Source organism: Haplochromis burtoni, unplaced genomic scaffold (assembly GCF_018398535.1).
Source record: "Haplochromis burtoni strain Fernald_Lab_line unplaced genomic scaffold, NCSU_Asbu1 Contig_898, whole genome shotgun sequence".
Classification (NCBI taxonomy): Eukaryota; Metazoa; Chordata; class Actinopteri; order Cichliformes; family Cichlidae; genus Haplochromis; species Haplochromis burtoni.
In genome coordinates, this window is record NW_024583259.1 from 49,083 (window position 1) to 69,804 (window position 20,722).

The window sequence follows — 20,722 nt, forward strand, 5'->3', positions numbered from 1 at the left end:
TTAGTTTCATGCCAGATCTAATGGGACTCAGCGGGGCAATTACTTTTTCACAAGTAGGTTTTTCCCCTTAATAAATGAAATATAATTTTAAAACCGTGTTTTATGTTTACTCTGGTGATCAGAAACATATCTCAGTGAGACACATATGCAGAAAAACCATTAATCTGTGCACTGTAGTTTGCATGAAATTAACATCATCTCAGAATATTTAGATTTAAACTGTTATAGATATTGGAAGAATTACAGGAACATTAACAGGGCCTCAGATTTTAATAATAGATTTTTAAAATACTATAAAAGAAATTATATATATCATAAATATATGTTTATAAAAATATTAAAGGAAGAAATACTTATATGTTGACATAATAAATAAAGAAATAGTAATATTCCTGTATAAAGTAGCTAATAATCTCGGTCAGTGTGTGACTAACATATGGCCCCTGTGATGTGACCCGTGGTTATACTGAGATTTAAAGCCTCTTCAGCGGCTCCATGATCCGGATCCAGTATGAATCCAGTCCGTGGTTTGCAGATATCACACACACACACACACACACCGGGGCTGGTCGGTGAGAAGAGAAGCACAAAATGCTTTTTATTCAGCAGCGCGCTCGCTGAGGAGCGGACAAACCCTCCGACGTCTCTGTGCGCGTATCAGCGGACCTGAGCAGCTCTCAGCTTCTCTCTGAAATCGGTACCAACCGGCTTTTATTCCCAGCGCTACGGACTGTACGGACTCGGCTCTTTAAGTCTACTTTTCTCTCCCACTTTCATTTAAGTCTGCTTTTTGCTCTCCAGCCTGCACGGGACGGCGGCTTTTCCTCACAGGTGGGTCCATCATCTACTCCGTTGCGCTGTTTTGCGCTGTGACCGCAGCCGTCAGTGTGCGCTAAATCCTGCGGAAAGTTTCTTTCTCTCTTCTCCGGTGTTTGCTTAACACTTTTAAAATGAGGTCAAGCGGTTTCTGCCCGCAGCTGGAGCCTTTTCAGGCACAAGTGCAGTGAAGTTTTTTGTTGTTTTTTTTACATTCATTTTAATGGATAACTTGGGCGACTTTGAGCTGCTGCTCTCTCCTTTTTAAGTCGGTCTTTTTAATTGGCTTCTCATTAACTACCCTCAGTGTGAAGGTAATTAAAAGGAGTGACCAGTCAGGCTGGGGACGGAGGGAAGAGGGCACCATATGGTGTGTGTGAGACTGAGACAGACGTTTCAGTTTTGCTCTTCAGGGCTTAATTGTGTAATTGAAACCCTTGTGAGTTGGTGGTTTGGTGATACATCACATCACTGCTGCAATATTCTGATCACATGTTGACTTTACACTCCCTGACTTTTTGTTTTTGGAGGGAAAGCTTCAGATCAACGGGGTGTCAGGTCTGTGGAACCAGAGTACTTTTAATGAAGTTGCAAGCTTCCCAACTGCAGCTCTGCCCCTGCTCTCCACTTTAGCTGTCAGTTTAAATCAGTGGCAGGAAATTATTTGGAAGAGCTTATCCTGTCATTCCAACTTGGAAAAAAATCACTTAAATGGTGGGAAGTGTTTACAGTCTTCCTGATAAACAGTGGATCAAAATCCGAATTATGTTCATTGTCAAATTTGTCTTATTGCCATAGTGGAGAAAACATACTGGTACAGAAATGGAGTATATGGTATTTACAGTATGTAGATTATGTACATCTATATAAATACTCACAATATGAATGCACACGTACATATGTTAGGATACAAATGAGAAATTAAGACCTATGTAAAGGTTATGGGGAGTAAATGTAGTCAACTAGTCACTTTATTGGTACTTTAACTAGACTTGTAGTCAAGACCACCTAAACCAAGACTAAGACAATACCAAGACCAGAGGGTATCGAGACCAAGACGAAACCAAGACCAAGACAGACCAAGTCAAGACAAAGTCGAGACCGAGACAAAAAAGTCTTTAAACCTTCAGTTTAAAGACTTTTTTGCTGCTTCGTTTACAGGTGTCAGGCATATTTATGTGTTTTTGTGATGCACTCGCACAACCCTCCTCACCGCTGTCTGCTGTCTCACTCACTTACTGAGAGGACAGACGCACACTCCACTTGACTGTTGCGTCTCTCACCCTCTCTGTTTTTTACACAATGATATTATCCTATATCCTCGCATGTGATTGGCCACAATATGGAGGGATTGGAGCATAGCTGAGCCACTGTGTGAGAGCTGAGCAGCGAAAGGAAATCAAGTGAGGAGCCGGCTCTCGCTCAGTGGGAGTCGACTCTTCTGATTCACTACAAAGCAGTCTCTAAGCACGGCTCTTAGAGCTGATGCTTTTGCGCATGACACAGTATCGAACGTTGCGTTGTGTGTCATGGATACTGTTGATTCCAAATCTCCCGACCACTATGTTGATCTGAGAAAGCAAGACCAAGACAAGACAAGATCGAGGGATCCGAGACCAAGACAAGACCAAGACCAAAGTCTGTCAAGACCAAGACCGGTCTCGAGACATCCAACTCTAACTTTAGCTAGTGCTGGAAGCTAATTGTTTAATTGATTACTTGCTGGACAGTCAATTTCAAAATAAAAGCTTCCAAAAATGGACCCCTTTCAGAGGATTTGCTCATTTAATTTAAAATTCAACTTTCCAGGAAAACAAAAGGTGCCACGCAAAGATATCAGAATGCTCAGTTCTCATAATTTCTTGATGTTTTTGTGCTTGAAAACTGTGTTGTTGTCAGTTTCGAGGGAGAGCAGACTTTCCTTGCTTCTAATTAAAACAAACAGGAGCCACTCTGCAAGCCAACACAGGAGCCTGGATTGCTAATGAAAGAATTTACAGGGAAACAAGAAGCCAGGGCTGATTTCACCAATCCCATAAAAAGCTGTGGGAGAACACAATGAGCCCCGGTCAGCTGTGAACAGGAAAAAAAAAATACTGGCCCTCATCCAGCCGTTTCACACACTGCATCCTTCCTAGCCCCGGCCCTCCCGCTTCATCCTCGCATCTGACTGAAACAGAAGGCACTAGCAGAGGACAAACAAGTCATATTCATCACTTTTAGCAGAAGTCTCCCAACTCAATGTAAAATCCTTATTTTTTCTTTTAAAACCAAGAACAAAGAAGCTTCATCTTCTTTTATATGGCTTTTATGCCTCCCCCTCTCATCTCTGACTGCATCTGGCAGCTTAAATACCCACAATTTCTGATATGTGGCACGTGTAAACCACGAGGTCTGTGATGATTTAAACCGAAACAAGCCGTTAAGGAAGGAAGTTTCTGTTTTACACCCAAAGAAGCTCAGCCCAGAAATTGAATACACAGATTTTCCCAAACAGATACCAGAAACCAGCTTTTTAAAAATATCTAAAAAAGAGAAAAAAAACAATAACAGAGCTCTGGGATGTTGGATTTAGAAAATGTAGTGAGGAACGAGTGTCAAGTTCAATACAACTGACTGCAAACTGAAAAGTTATCCAGCAGGCAGCTTTGATAATCAATGTTGAAGGAGGTTGTTGAAGAATACATTCACTTTATTTCCTCATTAATAAAAAATGAAGCAAAAAAACCCCAAACCTGCACTTCCTCTAGTGGCCACTTTAGCCTGCTTCCAAAAAAACGAGTCAATCCCCATAGACTCCGATTGTAACGTTATAGCATTTAAAACCACATTTACAGCCTGATTGTGGCTTTTCTGGATAGCTCCCCTCATCATAACAACTGTGCTGTGATTTTCTTTTGGTTTGTTTTCTTCTTTTTTAGCTAGCTTTTCCTTGTTGTTGCTCTCTTCAAAGTGTTGTTCATTCATCTGATTGGTTCAGTTCAGTCCTCAGTACACAGAGGTTCATTTAATGACCTACAAAGTATCTCATATGCGCCAGCTTCCATGGAGCACTTCCCAGATGGCTCCATGTAACAAACAATTTGGCACATCAGGTCAGCAGAAGTCGGCCTGCATAAAACATGTTGGGTTTCTGCACATGTGGCAGCATCTGTAATTTTTTTTTTTTGTGTGTGTGTGTTCTCTGCTCCTTGTTTGGGGAGCAACGTTTAAGATGTGATTAAGCCCCTTCAACGTCAATTAAGACTGAAGCTGATCGAGGGGAACGAGACGATAACTGTGCTGGCAACAAAAGGCAAGGATGGCCACTCCAGACGTAGTCGGAGCTTAATGGACACCGGAGAAGTCTCTCCACACGGTGGCCATAATCTCCAGGCGCTTACCTGGGAAGTTATTTTTGAAGTGTTATTTGAATTTATTCATTTCAATCTCTGTGGTTACCAAGATGTAAAAGAAAAAAGTCAGAAATAGCATCACTGGTAAAATCTGATTTAAAAAGCATGGAACAGATCTGCTGATTGTACCTCAGAATAACACTTTAATGCTTCTAACACTCTGTTTGCTGTTAAGATTCTTCCATGTGTTTTAATTTGTGATTTTTCTGAGGTTTATTATATCTGACTTATGTGTCTCAGAGAAGCAACTTGTGCTGCAATGGTGGTTTGACTTGTTTCATTGGTTTTTGATCATAGATGTAGGACGTGACATCACAGTTCGCCCTTTTGTAAGGTCCTTTTGTAAAACCGTACATGATGAGTGAGGAAACTAATGGCACTTATCGGCTAACAACTAGTGACTGACAGGTCCTCAGCCCTGGATAATCCTCCGTTCTGACTCTAATAATGACTGTAAATTGCAAAGTTACCTCCATGTTTTATTCAAGATGACCTGAAAGAAGCAATCAAGCCCATAAAATCATCAGGAAAGTGTTTATAGAGAAGCTCGTGGAGAAAGTGATGCATTTGATAAAAGAAGGGAGCAGATAGGGCTATTCTGTTTATTGTTTTTTTGCCTTTATTATAATTTTCTTCTTTGTAACATTATGATCAATAATAATAATAATAATAATAATAATAATAATAATAATGATGTTTGGTGTTGGTGGTAGTGGTTTGGTTATTCGTAATGGTGATGGGGGAGAAGGGTGGTTGTTGGCAGTAGGAGTAGTAGTGGTTGTGGTATCAGTAGTAGCAGGTAGTCATGGTGATAGTGGTATAAATAGTAGTGGTGGGGGTATGAATAAAAAATAAAGTGTAGTGGTGGTATTAGTGGTGAAAGTTAATAATGGTGGTAGCAGTGCTATTATTGTAATTATTGATGCTGTTGCAGTTGTTAACAGTGGTATAAAAGCATGTTTTAATCTATATTGCTTCTCAATGATGTTGGACTGAATAAAGACTCACACAGTACATCCTTACATGCAGCACACACACTAGTTTTGTGCATGTGCAAGTAAACCTGAAGTCGCAACTAGAGGCACCGCCCCCTGCTGGCAATTTAAAAAGAATGCAAGTTAGTCTGAGCCGTACTCCTTCTGCAGGAGAGAACACTCCAGACTGTTCACTGATTAAATGTAATTTTAAACGCTAATGCTTACGTAGCATTAGGTGGCTACTGTACAACCATCATTTTGTTTTGTCATCAAGGATCATGTAGTTGTACTAGCACAGGTACAGACTGCTAAATTTTGTTGTTGTTTTTTTTGTTTTTTTTTTGTTTTTTAATGCTCTAAAGTGGAGCACTTTAACACTGGAGTCTATGGAGATTGATTCACTTTTAGAGGCAGTCTCAAGTGACCACTCGAGGAACTGCAGGAGGAGGCTGTTTGGACTTTTTGGTTGCTGTATTTAATCTGAATATATCAAAGCCAAAAATTGTTATTAAGGCTGGTGTTACCATATAAAGTTTAAAATGTATGTATTATAGATATGGGCTCAAAATGTGGTCATAAATATTTTGTACTTGTAAATCAGGATTTGTATGTGTAAAAAAATTTGTGTGTGCGTAAAAAAGATTTGTGTGTGGACTTAGCCAAAAAAAACCCTGCAAGTTACAAGTACGAATTTTGACCCTATTTTTCTTCCTTTCATCTGATTGGTCAATGTCATGTCAATCACAAATGTAACAATCCAATCAGAGAACAGATGGGTTTGGCTGTCGGAGGGGCGCTTTTTTGAACTGCAGGTCCTTGAAGGGTGATACAGTTTGAAGCTGGAGGATCTCTATATAAATATCCGATAGCAGCTAGGTCCCCTAACTTTCAGTAGCTGTTGAAAGGATAAAGTTGTGGTATATCAGTGGTTAGAAATACCATTATTACTTTAGGATTAGTTTAACACAAAGTCAGGGCTGACCCAGGACCATTGCTGTGAGTCACAGTGCGCAGCATAAAAGTCCTTTCACATCGGACGCAGGATGTGCTGCTAATGCTAACTGCTAACTAAAAGCAAAGGATCCAGAATTTGTTGCGCTGGCTGCTGGGCTCTGTGGGTTTTTGCAGCAGCTCTACCTGTACTAGATGCACCTGCTCCTTGTCTTTTCTATCTCTGACTTTATGTCCTCTACAAGAGTTTCTGTTTTTTTTGCTAGTTCTTCAAATGTTCAATAAAAACATGTATGCTAATTCATAACGAAGAAAGCTTTGTAATGAAGACTGTCATTTCCAAAACACTGCCCGCCCCCACCCCGCGGTCCGCAGCGCTGTTGAAAAGGCTGTGGAAGTCCCTGTATTAAACACGTAGACCTGTGACACAAAAATCACCAAACTCGGACGACCACAGACTGTTTTCCTTCGTGGTGATGAAGGAAAACGCTGGGTTGGCATGTAAAAGGGCATTTATTCCCTTCAAAGACCTGCAGTTCAAAAAAAGCGCCCCTCGACAGCCAAACCCATCTGTTCTCTGATTGGATTGTTACATTTGTGATTGACATGACATTGACCAATCAGATGAAAGGAAGAAAAATAGGGTCAAAATTCGTACTTGTAACTTGCAGGGTTTTTTTGGCTAAGTCCACACACAAATCTTTTTTACGCACACACAAATTTTTTTAACACATACAAATCCTGATTTACAAGTACAAAATATTTATGACCACATTTTGAGCCCATACATAGAAGCTTTGCAAGACCTTTATGTATGTGTGTGTGTGTGTGTCTGTGTGTTTTGGACTCGTGTGCTGGAAAGCTGTTGAGCAGAGACACCATGTGCAGTCTGGCCCTGACAGTAATCAGTCAATGAATAATGAACACACGTGCACGCACACACACGAAGATACCAAACAGCTGTCAATGGCAGGTTTCTGTGTGTGTGTGTGTGCTAACTCTATCAGTTGAGTGCAGCTGCATGCCTGCCTGTAGCAATTATGTTCTCGCTAAATAAGAGCCAGTGCTGAGAGGTGTGTGTGTGTGTGTGTGTGTGTGTGTGTGTGTGTGTGTGTGTGTGTGTGTGTGTGTGTGTGTGTGTGTGTGTGTGTGTGTATATCAGCACATATCATTAGGCGATTAACTTACTCAAAGGATAGCCGCATGATTGTGTGTATGCGGACACACATGCAGTTTGAACTGTGTGTAATATAAACCAGCTGAGGGACAACATGAGCCTTTAGGAGTCTCTCTGCACACACACGTTGCATTTCACTCACCCTTTTTATCTCTACCCACACAACTCGGCAACTTTTTCTTGCTGCTCACACTCATACACACACACACACACACACAGTCATAGGGACATATGGCCTCTTCTCAGGGCCCATATGTATTTATCCTCCCACATGAGCCAATCACTCTTTGAGATCCTCAGAGGCTCTCTCTCACACACACACACACACACACACACACACACACCTATAAACACTCACTAACCCCATAGGTACCCACAGGCCTTCTCCTTGCAGGCTTTTTCATGGTTAATTTGCTGCTCAATAGGTCAAGAGGGAAAAGCAGGCATCAGGCTAACAGAATCAGTCTCTCTCTCTCACACACACACACACACACACACACACACACACACACACACACACACAGTCATGCCTCACCTCATGGTGCGTTCCCCAGACAGATGTGACTTCAGTGATTTACCGCGCCTGTTGGGTCAACAATGCCTTTGTTGTTGCGGTCTGAAGCGGCTGCATGTTTGTCAGGAAACGCTTTTAATTGACCATTTAGGATGTTTGTGATCCTTTCCTCATTTGTCACATGTGTTACTCGTGTCCCCAGTAATCCATTTCTCATTGTGAGAAGAAATGTTTTTAGGTATCTGGAACTTCTACAGTCTTTTACTTTTTAAAAACTCATCACAAAGGAAGGCTAATAGAGCGGCTGTTTGTCTGACATTTATGAATGAAAACCAAAAGGTGAAGGACTAAGTCAAAATTTATGGAAATACACCAAAGTTACTTTTGTATGTGATGTGTATCACAAAGCTGTAGTTTGTTTACTCGGGTCCAGATCAGGTGATCTGATTTGATCTGTCAAACCAAGCTACAGGAAAAAGCTACAAGCAAACTCAAAACGACCCCTAATGCATCATTACAAACTATGTGAGAATGTTCAGTCTCATTGGCCAGATGTGTTTGGGGCGGGTGCAACAGAGGTAAATACAAGAAGATGATGTTGGAGACTATTGGAGAACCTGGAGAATTTACCTTCCTTTCATGGCTAGTTGCTAACTCGTGCTAAACATCTATGGGACACATCCCAGAATGCAAAGTGTTTAGCTTAAACTTGCAAGGTACACCTTTTAGTTGTGTCTGATTAAGATTGGATTAAATTGACAAATTCAATAAACGAACCGTGCTGACTTCATTTGGAACTGCATCGAGGTCTTTGTGCCAGAGTGTGATTACTGTGTTCGCATCCGCACAAACGAGCCGCACCAAGGAGGACAACTGACTAAACACCAGAGGTGTGAAAGGGCTGTCTGTAGGTTCTTCCTGGGTTCTACATCCCAAACCATTTCTTCAAGACAGAAGTTAGCTGTGCTATTATTAGTTCAGGAAGGGAATTTCCCCATTCGTTTTCTCTATTCAGAAAATCTTTACAGTAAGGTTTTGCAGACACGTGACCACTACCCACATGACGTTTAATGTGTAACTGTGACAGTCATGATGATAAAGTAGGATTGTTAGTGGTTGTGAGGGTTTGATCCCAGTAGTATAACGTGAGTAAGGCCCTAGTCGTGCAGGCCTGCAGACTGGTCCACGTATTCCACAAACCAGTATTCCCCAACTGGTTGCTTTAGTTGGTGCTGTAGTTGTTATAAGATTGGAAGTGACGGACCACAGATACACTCCGAGCTGCAGTGAAACTGTGAAAAAGTGTAACAGCACAAGTGGAGAAGGCTGAACTTCTCCACCTTCTCACATTAGAAGTTGCACCATTTGAAACATGTTGACTGCAGTGCTGTTCACAGCTTTTACTCTGAAGGTGAACATTCTCCATTTCCAAATCCCTATGGATCCATCCATTCTCTTCCGCTTATCCTTATCAGGGATGCGGGGGGCCTGGAGCCTGTCTCGGCTGCCAACAGGCGAGAGGCAGGGTACACCCCGGACAGGTTGTCTTTCTGATGCAGGATGGAAGATATGAATGGGATATTTACTCCTGGAGCCTCACTGCATACATGGCGTCAACAGCCCTTCAAGCCTTGCACTAAAATTTGTGGTGACGCGAGTAACCCAGCAGCCAAATGCAAACAAAAAGGAGCTCCTGCCTTTTACTTTAATAACTTACCATTGTTGCTGCCGTAATGACGCATTGCTTTTACACAAGAGCGAAGGACGGACGCATGTGAGCGAGAAAGGGCTAAAAATGAAGCGATAGACACCTGCGTGCTGCTCTCCATCACACAAAGAGACAGCCAAGGAGTGGGCCTCTTTAAAGCAGCAGCAACTCTGGCTCTAAATGTCCCACTGAGGCATGATGTGCAGCGTGTGCGTAGGTTTAACGTATTATACATATTCTCCGAGGTTGCATTGCTAATGTGCTGTAACTGTTTTCAGAAAACAGTTTTCATAGTTTTGTGTGTCCAGTGTGTGAAGTTGAGGAGTCACGTTTTTGTTTGTTGTCTAAAGCATCTGGACTTAAGTTTCTTGAAGACGTTTCATCTCTCATCCGAGAAGCATCTTTAGTTCTAAGAGACTAAGAGACTCCAATGACCTGGATGACTGAGAACCTTCAGACTTTCTGCTTGTTATCTAAACACTGGTTATACCTGCTTCATGCAACTTCATAGGTTAAATAAAAGAATTGAATAATTTAAAGTGTAAATTAAATGTTTTCTAGCAAATAAAGAGCTTCTTCATGAACATCTTTTCATATTTTTTTTTTCTATGTTTTACCGTGAATTGTCTCAGCCATCTTACTGAGGTCTTATCATTATTGATATCTTCCCTCTATGATGTAACTGGTTATCAGAGCCTCTACTCAGCTAACAATCTTATCTCTTCCTCCTCGTGTCCCAGTTTGATTAGGTGACATTACGTAACACCTCTTCTCTTTTCCTTCTTTCCCCCCTCCTGCAGGTTCTGGGTTTTCCCTGTGATGACCTCACTGCTGTTTCCTGGCCACGCCCACGCTGCAATGAAGGACCTCTCCTCCTCCTCTTCCTCTTCCACCTCTCCTCTCAACTCCCTCCTCCACTACCCGTCCTCTAAAACCTCCGTGGCGCCCTTTTCCCCATCCACCGGCCCCGCGTCCTCTCGTGGATCGGCCCTGTCCTCGACGCCTCTCTCCAAGCCGCAGCCCTTCTGTCTGCAAACGGGGCCGCACCTCATCGCCAGCATGCAGCTGCAGAAGCTCAACTCACACTACCAAAACCTTGCCAGTGCCTCTGGCGGACACTCTGGGCCTGGAGGGCCTCAAAGAGGCTTTGGACCCCCGCAACTGGGAGCGGGTAATCAGCTGTTGGCACCGTCTGGAGGCCTTGGAGGAGGCGGGATGGGTGTCGGGATTGGCATGGCCAACCAAAGTTCCAGCGCTGGTGGGATTATCGACTTTGACCCTGTGGACGAGGAGGTCCTCATGTCTCTGGTGGTGGAGCTAGGTTTGGACCGGGCCAACGAGCTGCCCGAGCTCTGGCTGGGACAGAACGAGTTCGACTTCATGTCGGACGTGCCAGCTGGATGCTGACCTATGAGGGTGGGGGAAGCACATGGATAAAGTGGAATTGATTGACAACGAGAGAGAGAGAGAGAGGACTTCTCTCAATGTTTGGTTTTTCTTTCCTCCCTTTGTTGGCTGATAAAACGAGGAAACAGAAGAGACGCTGACCGATGGAGAAAAGCGATTAGAGGCTCGCTCTCTGTTTCTGTTTTGCTTTCATACCCTCCTACGGGCAGACAAAAGAAAAGACAAGCTTGCTTTTGATTTTCTTGTTTCTGTAAAGGAATCAGTGCTGCTTTTCTTCACCGAGATGAAACCAGAGGTGCTCCCACTCTGAACTGTACTTCCCTTTCATGTAAAAGAGCAGAAACATCAGCAGAGTATGAGCAGAAACGAGGAGTCTAAGACTCACTCCTGCTCCTATCCTGTTTCCTCCATCGCTCCATCATTCGCCCTTAATGAAAACAAGTTGACTGACACGAGAAGAGCTGACAAAGACATCCGAGCCACCCTCTTTAGAGAGGAGTAAGGTACACCTGTTGGACTCGATCCCCCCTCTTTTCTTAGTACCGCCCTGAATTGATCAAGTGGACGATTAAGGAAAATGAGAGGCACGACTTTGTGGGAGAATTGCAAAGGATGGCAAACACTACGCTTCCTGTTTTCTTATACACAATATTAAGCTCTGGTCTCATGGGAAAGGAACTCCTGTCTCTCAGCTTCACAAAGGAAATGATTGTCTTAGACTTGGTTATCTCTGTGCACTTCTTTATTTTCTTGTTTGAATTTCGTTCAAACAGCCGTAGTCATACAACACGTTATTTAAGACGGTGGCTGATCCCCCATCAGGAGACAAGCAGACAAGGAGCACTTCTGTAGCGAACCTAAAGTCACCTCAGCGAGTTAGATCCAGAAATGTGGAATGGGTGTGTTTTGTTGTCCGGCCTGAAAGTTGATGAGGAAGGGTGGGATAGCTAGTGGCAGGGATCCTGTGCTACACGGAGCAGCAAACAAAGTCAAATTCCTATTTTTCCTGCTCTCCCGCTTTAAAACGGTCCGTTTATGTCATGACCGTTGTCGCTGCACTTCCGTGTTCCTGATGAGGAAGTGTGATTAGGCCTGGACGCTGGTGTTAGTCCAATTTTAGTTACAATTTGGACTATTGTAGTGAAGCAGGGATGAGACCAAGCTAAGCTGCACATTTGATCTGTCCATGTTACAGAAACAGCTCCTCTGTCATTGTCTCATTGAGGTCTTTTGTTCATCTCTTATTGCAAATGAAGAATTAAACAAATCTTTGTTTTTGGTTGAAATTTATGCAAGAATCCCTCATGACCTCTTGACCTCTCTGATGCTATTAGCTGTGACCTGAAAATGAACTGTACTGTTCACCCCGAAGCAGTCCTCAAAGTGTTGGATTACACTGTAAACTACTACCAACTTAGCATGTCAAATCCATGTCTATGCCATGTGATATGGTTGAAAGCTCTGAGGGAATTATATTTTACATGTGCAACAGTTTTGTGTTGTTTTTTTCTCTTCCCAGTTACATGAAAAGTTTCACAACATAAATCTAACATGTGAATATATGAGAATCATGTGTGCCTATCATGTGACATTGTAACAGCTGAAAAGCATTATCACATGTAAAGCAGGGTGAGGGTTTGTGACATGGAGGATAATATTGAGGTTTGAAACATTTCTGAGAAGCCAAAACCCACTATTTTGTTTTTTAATCTGAGAATGTGTTTATACGCCTTAATTTTCAAAAAATAAATAAATGTTCTCAGATGGTACTTCGCTGCACTGCCTCTTTTGTTGTTCTGCCTTAAATGAACTCCCGTCTCTTTAAAGACCACCTATGAAATGGTCAGGTCAGCTTTGATTGGCCAGATTCTCAGCCAAACCAAATATTAGACGTGGGCGGATTGATTCAAATGTCAATATTATATGGTACTGGTATCGGATAGGTACTAGCTACTTTATTTTTATCCTAGTTCAGTATGTAGACCAATGAATGCTTTAAATTATTTTTTTCTGGAAATGGAAAAATACACTCAAATGCACTCTTTGAAGCATGTCTGAACCCTTTTGCATTAATTCATGCCTATTTTATTTATAGTTGGCACAAAGTGCTTCAGAGACGGGCACATTTACATTCTAGGTTTTCAAAACAAACAAAAAAACCCAGTTTCAAAATGCATAAAAAAGCTGAAAGGTTTGTTTTTGTTAAAAAAAATCGCAGTGGTTCAAATGATGAGAATTTAAAAATGTAGGTTTCATCTTATAAATCATGACACATTGCTGCACATAAGCTGAGGTTTATAGGTTAATGCTATCAGCAATACTGACCCTGTATTTACTTGGTCTCGTATCGATAAGAAAAGTTGCGCTGTGGCAAGTAGTGCAAAAAAAACAAACAACAAAACACTAGTTGCTCTTCAGAGAATATTAAAGTGCAGATTTCTCAAGATTTCGACACTGGGCATGATACAACCACTGGTTTGTAGAAAAACTATGTTCCCCAACTGGTTGGCAGTCGTTCCTGGATGCCGCTGGATAAAATCAGTTGCACAGAAGGTGGTTGACCAAAAACGCCCTAGTCGTTGCTTTGGTTGCTAGCACGTTGCTAAGGTTTCCTGTTCCATGTTTGTCTGCAAATGCACACAAACTAACAGGGGCAGTACAAATTGTAAACATTTAATTCAAACCAAGAATGGAGAGGCTTTGCCTCCAAAGTAAAAGTTGTATTCAGAGTTGTAGCCAGCATGTTACAAAAGACACAAGTTTTACTTTGAAGGCAAACAGTCTCCATCTCCAGTTCACGTCACAGTATTTCCAGTTTAACTACAATAGACAAATTTATTGCCATTCAAACTTTGGTCATCTGCAGTAATATGCTAGCGGCCAACCATTTGGGGAATACACAGCAACACGTTGGTCACTAGGGAAAATTGGTGGTCACTGGCCAGTCTGTGGGCCTGTGTCTGGGACTTCAGCAGTCTTTTCCTGAACAACTGGTTGTTGCCAGATGGTCATGGACCGGTGTCCAGGGCACTATGACTGGGGCCTTATTCTCTTGATCCTACATGATCATCATGACTGTTACACAACCAAAATGGAAGTTAATGTCACATGGTTAGCAGTCACATTTCTGCAAAACCTAAGTGTCTTTAACTCTGTGAGGTCTAACTAATCCTTGGCAGATGATGCTAACCCCACAATATGGGCCAAAATACTGGGCCACCTACATTTTACACCTACAGGAGCAGCTTAGCCATGGAAACTCCAGCCCTGGAGCTCTGCAGTCACTGAGAACAGAGCATTGGTGACATTTACACAATCCTGGTCTGCCACATCGTGGCTGAGTTGCTGTGGTTCTGAAATGCTTCCACTTTGATCCCACCACAGATGATGGTGGAATATCTAGGAAGGAGGAAATTTCACAAACAGTCTTGTTGCAGCGGTGGCATCCAATTACAGTATCCCACTGGAATTCTGTGAGTTCATAGGAAAGATCCATTCTTCAATATAAAAGCTCGGTGCCTGATTTCTTACATCTGTGGCAATGGGACTAAAAATACCTAAATTTAAAGATTAACACATGTTGCCCAATACTTTCTTCCATGTACTGTATACATAATTTTTGTTCTTTTTAAAAGTTGTTGATTAAAACTTCAAACTGTTTTCCATTTTTTTTTCCAGAAAAAGTTCTTTTTTAGGATTGGTGTTCAGAGCTAGGGCTGCATCTCAGAGGGTTGTTAGTGGTCTTACAGCCCTGATGTGCATCACAGGTGATTCATTCACACGGACATGTTGGTGCAAATGCAAAGAGAATATCGATATGCTGTACATACATCACTAAACTATAGGACCTTTGTGATCCTGACAGATGTGGTTACTGGGTTAGTTCACAAATGGTCACATGCTTTTGACTCAAAAGGCTTCAAGCTGACACCTGACCCTCCTCACCCATCCCTCACCCACCTATAGGGGCTTTGCTGTGTTGTGTCAGGATGGAGGCTCCGACCTACAGTATATCTTTGGTGGTAAGGTGAGAAGGGAGGAACAAAGGCCTTTCACCCTCGACCTGGTGTGTCTGTCATCTGAGCATTGTGGGTTTCATCCTGGACCACACAAAACAACACACCTGCCTGCCTGTGTTTGCATCCTTGCAGGCATAGAAAAGCTTGGAAATAAAGCCATCACACACACAGAAGCGCAGGGATGGCATTACAACAAAGGTAAGGCGAGTAGCAGGCATGAAGCAGGTGCTTGTTCAGTTATACAGGCCGCACAGGGTTTTAGAGTTCAAAAACAAGCTGCAAGTTTGGAAATCTGCCCAGATGAAAGCTGCTGCTGGAGGAAAAAGAAACATGCAGATCCTTGTTGATTTATTTAGTTATCAGCAGCTGAGCCTTCACACACACACTTATCCAGTCCTTTTGCCCTTTCCCGCACAAGCACGCTGCACATTGCCACTTTTCGATGTGAATATGGCTCTCGGTTTCAGTCAATGAGCCCAGACTTTCTTTAATGAAACACGAGCACCAGCTATTAATGAGAACCTGTTGAAGGACTAATTTGACAGAGGCCTTATTCGCTCTTCAAAAAGGGATTTTCTGGGTATTTCCTTCTTAACAATCACTTCACTGACACGGCGAGAGAAATAAAGATGCTACTCATCGCCTCCAAATCCAGCAGACAGACGCACTGATTCTCCTCTTCCTCTGTCTCTTTGTCTAAGTGGGTCAGAATAACATTCTTTAGATCGAAGACAGTCCAGGGTTTGTTCCATCTGCCTCACACTGTCCCTGTGTGTGTGTCTGTGTATGTATGTTGTTTTGCAGTCCAGTTTAATCCCAGCTGAGAGGATGGGGTTTTTTTGTTTTTTTTGTTTTTTTTTCGCTGTGTGAACACGGTCCCCTCTCTCCTCCCTTGAAAAAGTTCATGATTGAGATGATTTGTACAGAACCTTTCATTTCCTCTTTTTCTTGATCCTCAACTACTGCAAATTAACCTTTTGAACTAAACTATTCTTCACAAAACTCACAAAACAACCTGAAATTCTCTCTAAAGTGGAATATGAGTTCAGATGAGTGCTCAGTCAGCCACCTTGTGGCTTTTAGGTGATTAAGAGCTTGTTTCCATGAGAGTTTTTCAAAATGTTGGGAGTAGAGCCGCTGCAGGAGAAACGTGGAGTTCTGGGAGAAAAACATGAAGTGAAGCTGTGTTTCACTAATAAGATTTTGTGGGGAAGATTAATAAGTTTGCTGATGCTATCACTCTGCCCTTTACTTCATTAAAATTCATTTTGTGATAAAGGGCTGATAGAAAATTACAGGGCAGGCCTGGAAAAGTTTAAGAAAAGTCATGGTTGTGGTGACTTTTTGTGTCTAACGTAGTTTTACAGTATCATAGAAGTGGACTGCTGTCAAACTTTGCATATGCTGATCTTAGCATATTTAATTCTCTTCTATTGTTCCAACATCACTGTTGGCTGCCAGACTGACATGTACATCAGCCCAGGCTACATTAGAAGGTTTTGAATCTTAGTCTACTGGTTGGGTATGATTAGTTTGTTTTGCAGTACATGCCAGCCTCACATGCTCCTATCACCCATCTTGCTCCCAGTTCTGGTTCTTCTGGGTCTGCAGCCATTGTTGGAGCTCCTCAGTTGATCAATAGGGCCATATTATTCAGGGGTGGGCAGTAAATGTTCCTAAGGGACCACATTAGAAACCGGGACTGTTGTGAAGGGCCCGTCAATAAGCTGAATTTGGTTCTGCTATTAAATGTAGATACGTTTATACAAACTTATTGTTAAGATCCTCCACATTGGTCCCAGCTTTCCATGTATCTCAAATTGTGGGACAACGTGCTTAAATTAATTGTCCACCCCTCCCAAAAATTTGTTTGCTTGTTTGTTTGTTCTTTAGGGCTAGCTTTACCATATTTGTATGAGACAGTCGAGTAGTGGCTAAACCTAGCAAGTGGAAGATCCCTGGTTCAAGCCTGGAAATCCCTGGAAATCCCTGGGAAATTCCTGGGAGAGTTGCGTCTGAATTCATCTGTCGAGGCTTAGGTAAAAATAAGACCGGCAGAGAGAAATTAGTTATCAGGTAATGGTAGCAAGCTTGGTTATGAAGGGCATTCATAAACTTTACAGGTGTAACACACCTATCTGCTAATTACTGATAACTAATTGACCTGTTAAAATCTGTCACTGTCATTCACAAAAACGGAAGCACAAAGTTCTTGGATAGTGTGTAGCAGTGTAGCAGGTTATTCCATTAAAAATGCTCTGAAATGCACCAATAACACAAGCTCAACAAAGAGGTCTGGTTCAGAATTAGTGCAGGTGAAGTAGGTACCAAACCCTCCAGCTGTGTAGGTCTGGACAGCAGTCAATCAAAGTGGTGACCCAAAGATCACCCCTCTACAGCTGTTATAAAGAGGAAAAACTATCCAAAAAAGCTTTTAAATGCTGTAAAGTTTGGGATTTTAAAATGGAAATCTATGATTGACTCATGCTTTGAAACTCCCAGTAAAGGAAGTGCAGTTTGTTACACTTCTGTTGATTGATGGAAGACTTAACTGATGATGTCAGAGGTCTCCCCCAAATCATTAAAACAACTAAAAACATTTTAAAGCGACAAAACAAAGGAGGATTTTCCAAAACCTGGAAACCCCTTGTTAAAACTAGCATTAATAGAATAACAAATAACATCATTACAGCTTAGAAACCCTCTATAAAAGGCATCTTATTAAAGCACCACTGATATTTGAAAACGCTCTACAACTAATCAAGCAGCCTCACAATTTTCATGTGAAAGGAAGGATCTGTAACACGCTTGACTGCAGCCTCTGGGCTCCAGGGTCATGAAAAAATGTCCCAGCACATCAAGGACTGTAAAAATCATTGACACGATAGAGATAAGGGATAACTCTGTTTAAAGGACACTTTTTAGGAGGTTCACTGCTCTCCTGCCAGGTCTGCACTAGTTTAACTCCTTCCTGCTCATCCCTACCTCCTAATTATAAAACCAGATATATGTTGACTGATTGCTGTACAAAGTTGATTTTATATCAAGGAGGTTATGCAAACAATTTTAAATTATTTCAATTTTTGGGACAGTTCTGAAGTTTGAGGGAGGGAAATAAAGACATCTGCAAACACTTTTGATCTGATGTATATAGAACAACACACCTGCTAATAAAGGTCCAGCATCTACAACAATAATGGTGCGTATGTTTAAGCAAATAAATTAATCTGAAGGTCATTTATAAACAGTTAATTTATGTCTGATTACTGGGACATAAAGCGAGGCTCCACTGAAACTAATGTAAAAACTTAAACGTCTCCCTGACTGTAACGTTCCAGTGCTTCCACCTGCTGGTCTGTGATGGTAAGTGCATACGCTGACATTTTAAATCAAAAAGGAAATAATACTAAACCTGTCTAAGACTTTTTCATTTCCATTTGCTGCAGACAAAAATTCAAACTACCTGATTTTTTTCATCATTTTCCAAAATAAACTTTAAATGTAAAAAGAAAATATGAAGGACTTTATTACACTCTTATCTGCTCACTCTTATCACTCTTATCTGCGTTAAGCAGTACTGTATCGTTTACTGTATCCTTTACTAATCCTTTAGAGATTTCAATCAAACACACGTGTCCTTACTTTATACCTTCAGTGTGTTTAATCTTACAGAAATCGATACCACTCTTTAAAAAAGTGATTCTACTACTTCCCCAGACGTCTGCTCTACCGTGTAAGATCTGAACTCGATGGATCCCCGCTCCTTCTGGCTGCAGGCCATGTTGCAGATCTCTCTAAATGCTGTAATTGACATGTAGGTTTGAGATCCTGTTGGAAACCCCTGTCCTGAAATATACACCTGTGAATAAAAGGAAGGATCATAAGAAATGAAAGTCAGTCACTAGAATAAATATGCCAATATGCACACGGGAGTGTTTGCATTGGGCGTGAATGGAGTCCAGGTTTGTCTTTGGGATCTGTTCCTCCAAAGGGAGATGGCATATCTGCATTAGTTGGAAGCATTTGGCAAAGGAAGACACTAAGCAAGGAGGAGTTTTGTCTCAGTGAGTATAAACAAGACTGCAAGCTGCCTGCAAACCTGGGATTTCCTGACTAGGGTGCTCTGAACCACCCAGAGATGGAGGTTTTAAACATGGTCCTGTTATTACTCTGTGGGAGAAATCAGTGCACAGACCTGGACCTGTTGGTCACGGCAGGCATCGTCACATTGTGAATAACCCCAACTCTATTAATGTAGAGCTGGGGGCTTGAAGACTGATAGGTTTAAGTTAGGGTGTTTAAAGGCTTCTAAAACTTTGTTTTTTGGGACAGTTGGCAAACCATTAAACCATTAGTGTATTTTTTCTGGTTTCCTGAGTTAATGAGATAATTATTTGTGAAATTCTGCAAAAACTGTTCATAAAACGATAAAAATCTGTTCTGTTTTTCCTGAATGATCCAGATAACCCAGAAGAGCCTCTGCTGAGTTGATGTCTATGAGCAATAATGACTCCCGTGCTTAGTTTAATACAGTTTTCTTTGTTTTAGGTTTGAAAAACTGGAGATACTGACATCATTATCACACTGGTCAGTTTTGTTTTCACAGCACGTAAACTTGAAAAAAAAGGTTTTTTTTTAAAGAACTATGCACATCACGAAACAACAAAATCAATAAAACAAAACTTTACAAAGAAGTAAAAGACAAGCGCCGACACACAGGGTTATTAATTTAAGCTTGTGAGAATGAAAAAGGTTTCATCTGTTTTTTAGACACAGCCCACAGCTGCTGAAAGCATCTTCAGCAGACTTAGATCTTCTGTGAACAGTTCACGGATCTGCACCTGATGACCTAAGAGGTCTGACTGGGTTATAGTCAGAGGTGTGCTGGGGGCACTGGGAGCTTTATGAACTAACAGAGGGGTTCTAAGAGTTCTGTGTTGAACTGGGAGTCAATGAAGTGTCTTCACTGCTGGGGTAATATGGTCAAATTTCCTGTAAGGCTCCTGCATTATGATTACGTTACCCTGCTACATGTTTTGATAATCCTGCAGATTGATCTTTAGTAATCTAGCATGTTTGTTATGAAGATAAAGCAATTTCTCAGAGTCAGTTTGAGATTACAGAGTCCAAAACAAAAACTAGGAGCAGTGAGTCCAGCAAACAAAGCAGGAGCAGTTCTGGAGGCCAACCACGTGGCCAGTGGCACCTCTCTAAGGACTGACGGAGGTGATGGAACTTCTCCAGCAGCTTGGCAGGCGGGTGGCAACTGTAGAGACCAAAACCCTTGGGAGCCTTGGCAGGTGCCGGCAGGGCCGGACCAGGCGTGGCAGGTGCCGGTGGTGCTGGAGTAGGCGTGCCAGGCCTGGCAGGCGGTGCCAGACCAGGTGTGGCAGGCTTGGAATACTGGCATTTCCCAACCGGGCAGGGGAGGCTTGGCAGGTGGCGGCAGTGCCAGACCAGGCGTGGCAGTCGCTGGCGATACCGGCAGTACCAGACCAGCTGTGGCAGGTGGCGGTGGTGCCACACCAGCTTTGGCAGACTTAGCAGGAGCCAGCAGTGCCAGACCAGGCATGGGCGGCGCCATTGATGCCAGACCAGGTGTGGAAGGCATACCTGGATGTGGCTTGGCAAGTGCTGGCTCGAGCGGAGCACAGACCACTGGCTGGGGTTGGAGCAGGAACAGACAGCTGTACGAAGACAGCTGTACGCAGGCAACCTCTGGTGGAGACAGAATAGGACCAGACAGCGGACGACCCCT

General features: G+C 42.3%; 1 protein-coding gene across 1 annotated transcript; it reads left to right on the plus strand.

Moving 5' to 3' along the window:
* Positions 1 to 562: 562 nt before the first annotated feature.
* cited1 (Cbp/p300-interacting transactivator, with Glu/Asp-rich carboxy-terminal domain, 1) lies at positions 563 to 11,922 on the plus strand. Its single transcript, XM_005951224.2, has 2 exons — positions 563 to 831; positions 10,339 to 11,922. Exon 2 carries the CDS (start codon positions 10,358 to 10,360, stop codon positions 10,943 to 10,945), a length of 588 nt encoding a protein of 195 aa, XP_005951286.1. The 5' UTR covers positions 563 to 831; positions 10,339 to 10,357; the 3' UTR covers positions 10,946 to 11,922.
* The last annotated feature ends 8,800 nt before the right edge of the window (positions 11,923 to 20,722 follow it).

Excerpts from the sequence above, each read along its gene's own strand:
- cited1 (XM_005951224.2), top strand. The coding sequence starts at position 10,358 with ATGACCTCACTGCTGTTTCCTGGCCACGCCCACGCTGCAATGAAGGAC.